This window comes from Eimeria tenella, genomic scaffold (genome assembly GCF_000499545.2).
Source record: "Eimeria tenella Houghton genomic scaffold, Eth_scaff2111, whole genome shotgun sequence".
In the NCBI taxonomy this organism is placed as follows: domain Eukaryota; phylum Apicomplexa; class Conoidasida; order Eucoccidiorida; family Eimeriidae; genus Eimeria; species Eimeria tenella.
In genome coordinates this window covers 1,884-2,489 of record NW_013541959.1, presented here as the reverse complement: position 1 = coordinate 2,489, position 606 = coordinate 1,884, and the positions used below count along the sequence as shown (strand labels likewise).

At 45.2% G+C, this 606-nt stretch overlaps 1 protein-coding gene across 1 annotated transcript in view; it reads right to left on the bottom strand.

Moving 5' to 3' along the window:
• Nucleotides 1-408: 408 nt before the first annotated feature.
• Nucleotides 409-606, bottom strand: part of ETH_00037175 (uncharacterized protein) — a gene marked incomplete at both ends in the record, with an annotated part of 1,098 nt that continues 900 nt past the window's right edge. Inside the window, one exon of the mRNA XM_013374543.1 lies at nt 409-606. Within this exon, the coding sequence (XP_013229997.1) occupies nt 409-606 (198 nt within the window).

Sequence of the window (606 nt, the reverse complement as noted above, 5' to 3'; positions counted from 1 at the left end):
CTTTTTTATCTTATTTATTTGCTTCATTCCATTTAATTCGATTTTTTTAATTTTAGTTTTTATTTATTTAATTCTTTCCATTTAATTCAACTCTCTTTGTTTCATATTTTTATTATTTAATTCTTTCCATTTAATTCAACTTTCTTCTTCGGGCCTTTACTCCGGGTGTACGTACACCGCAGCGGCCTCTGTGGGGCTTCGCCCCGCTTTGAATTCATCACTTTTTAAAATTCTTTTTTCAGCTCTTGGGCTAATTAATTGCAGCAGTGCTGCTGTGGACACTAGAAGTCCATTTAATTCCATCAAAAATCCATTTAATTTGGTTAAACTTCCACTTAATTTCATCAAAAGTTCCTTTAATTCAATTCTTTTCCCCTTTTTGCACCCCCACTGCCCTATAAAAGGCCCTTATTTCCGCATCTGCTGCAGCATCACCAGTATAAGCCTCAGCCCACAAACCCATTTCATCTGCCAGCCACCCGGGGGCCCCGGGGGCCCCAAAAAGCCCACTGGACCCCCCGGGGGCCCCAGGGGCCCCCGGGATTTCTGGGGCCCCAAGGGCCTCAGGCGCCCCAGGGGCCCCAGGGGCCCCTGGGATTTCTGGGG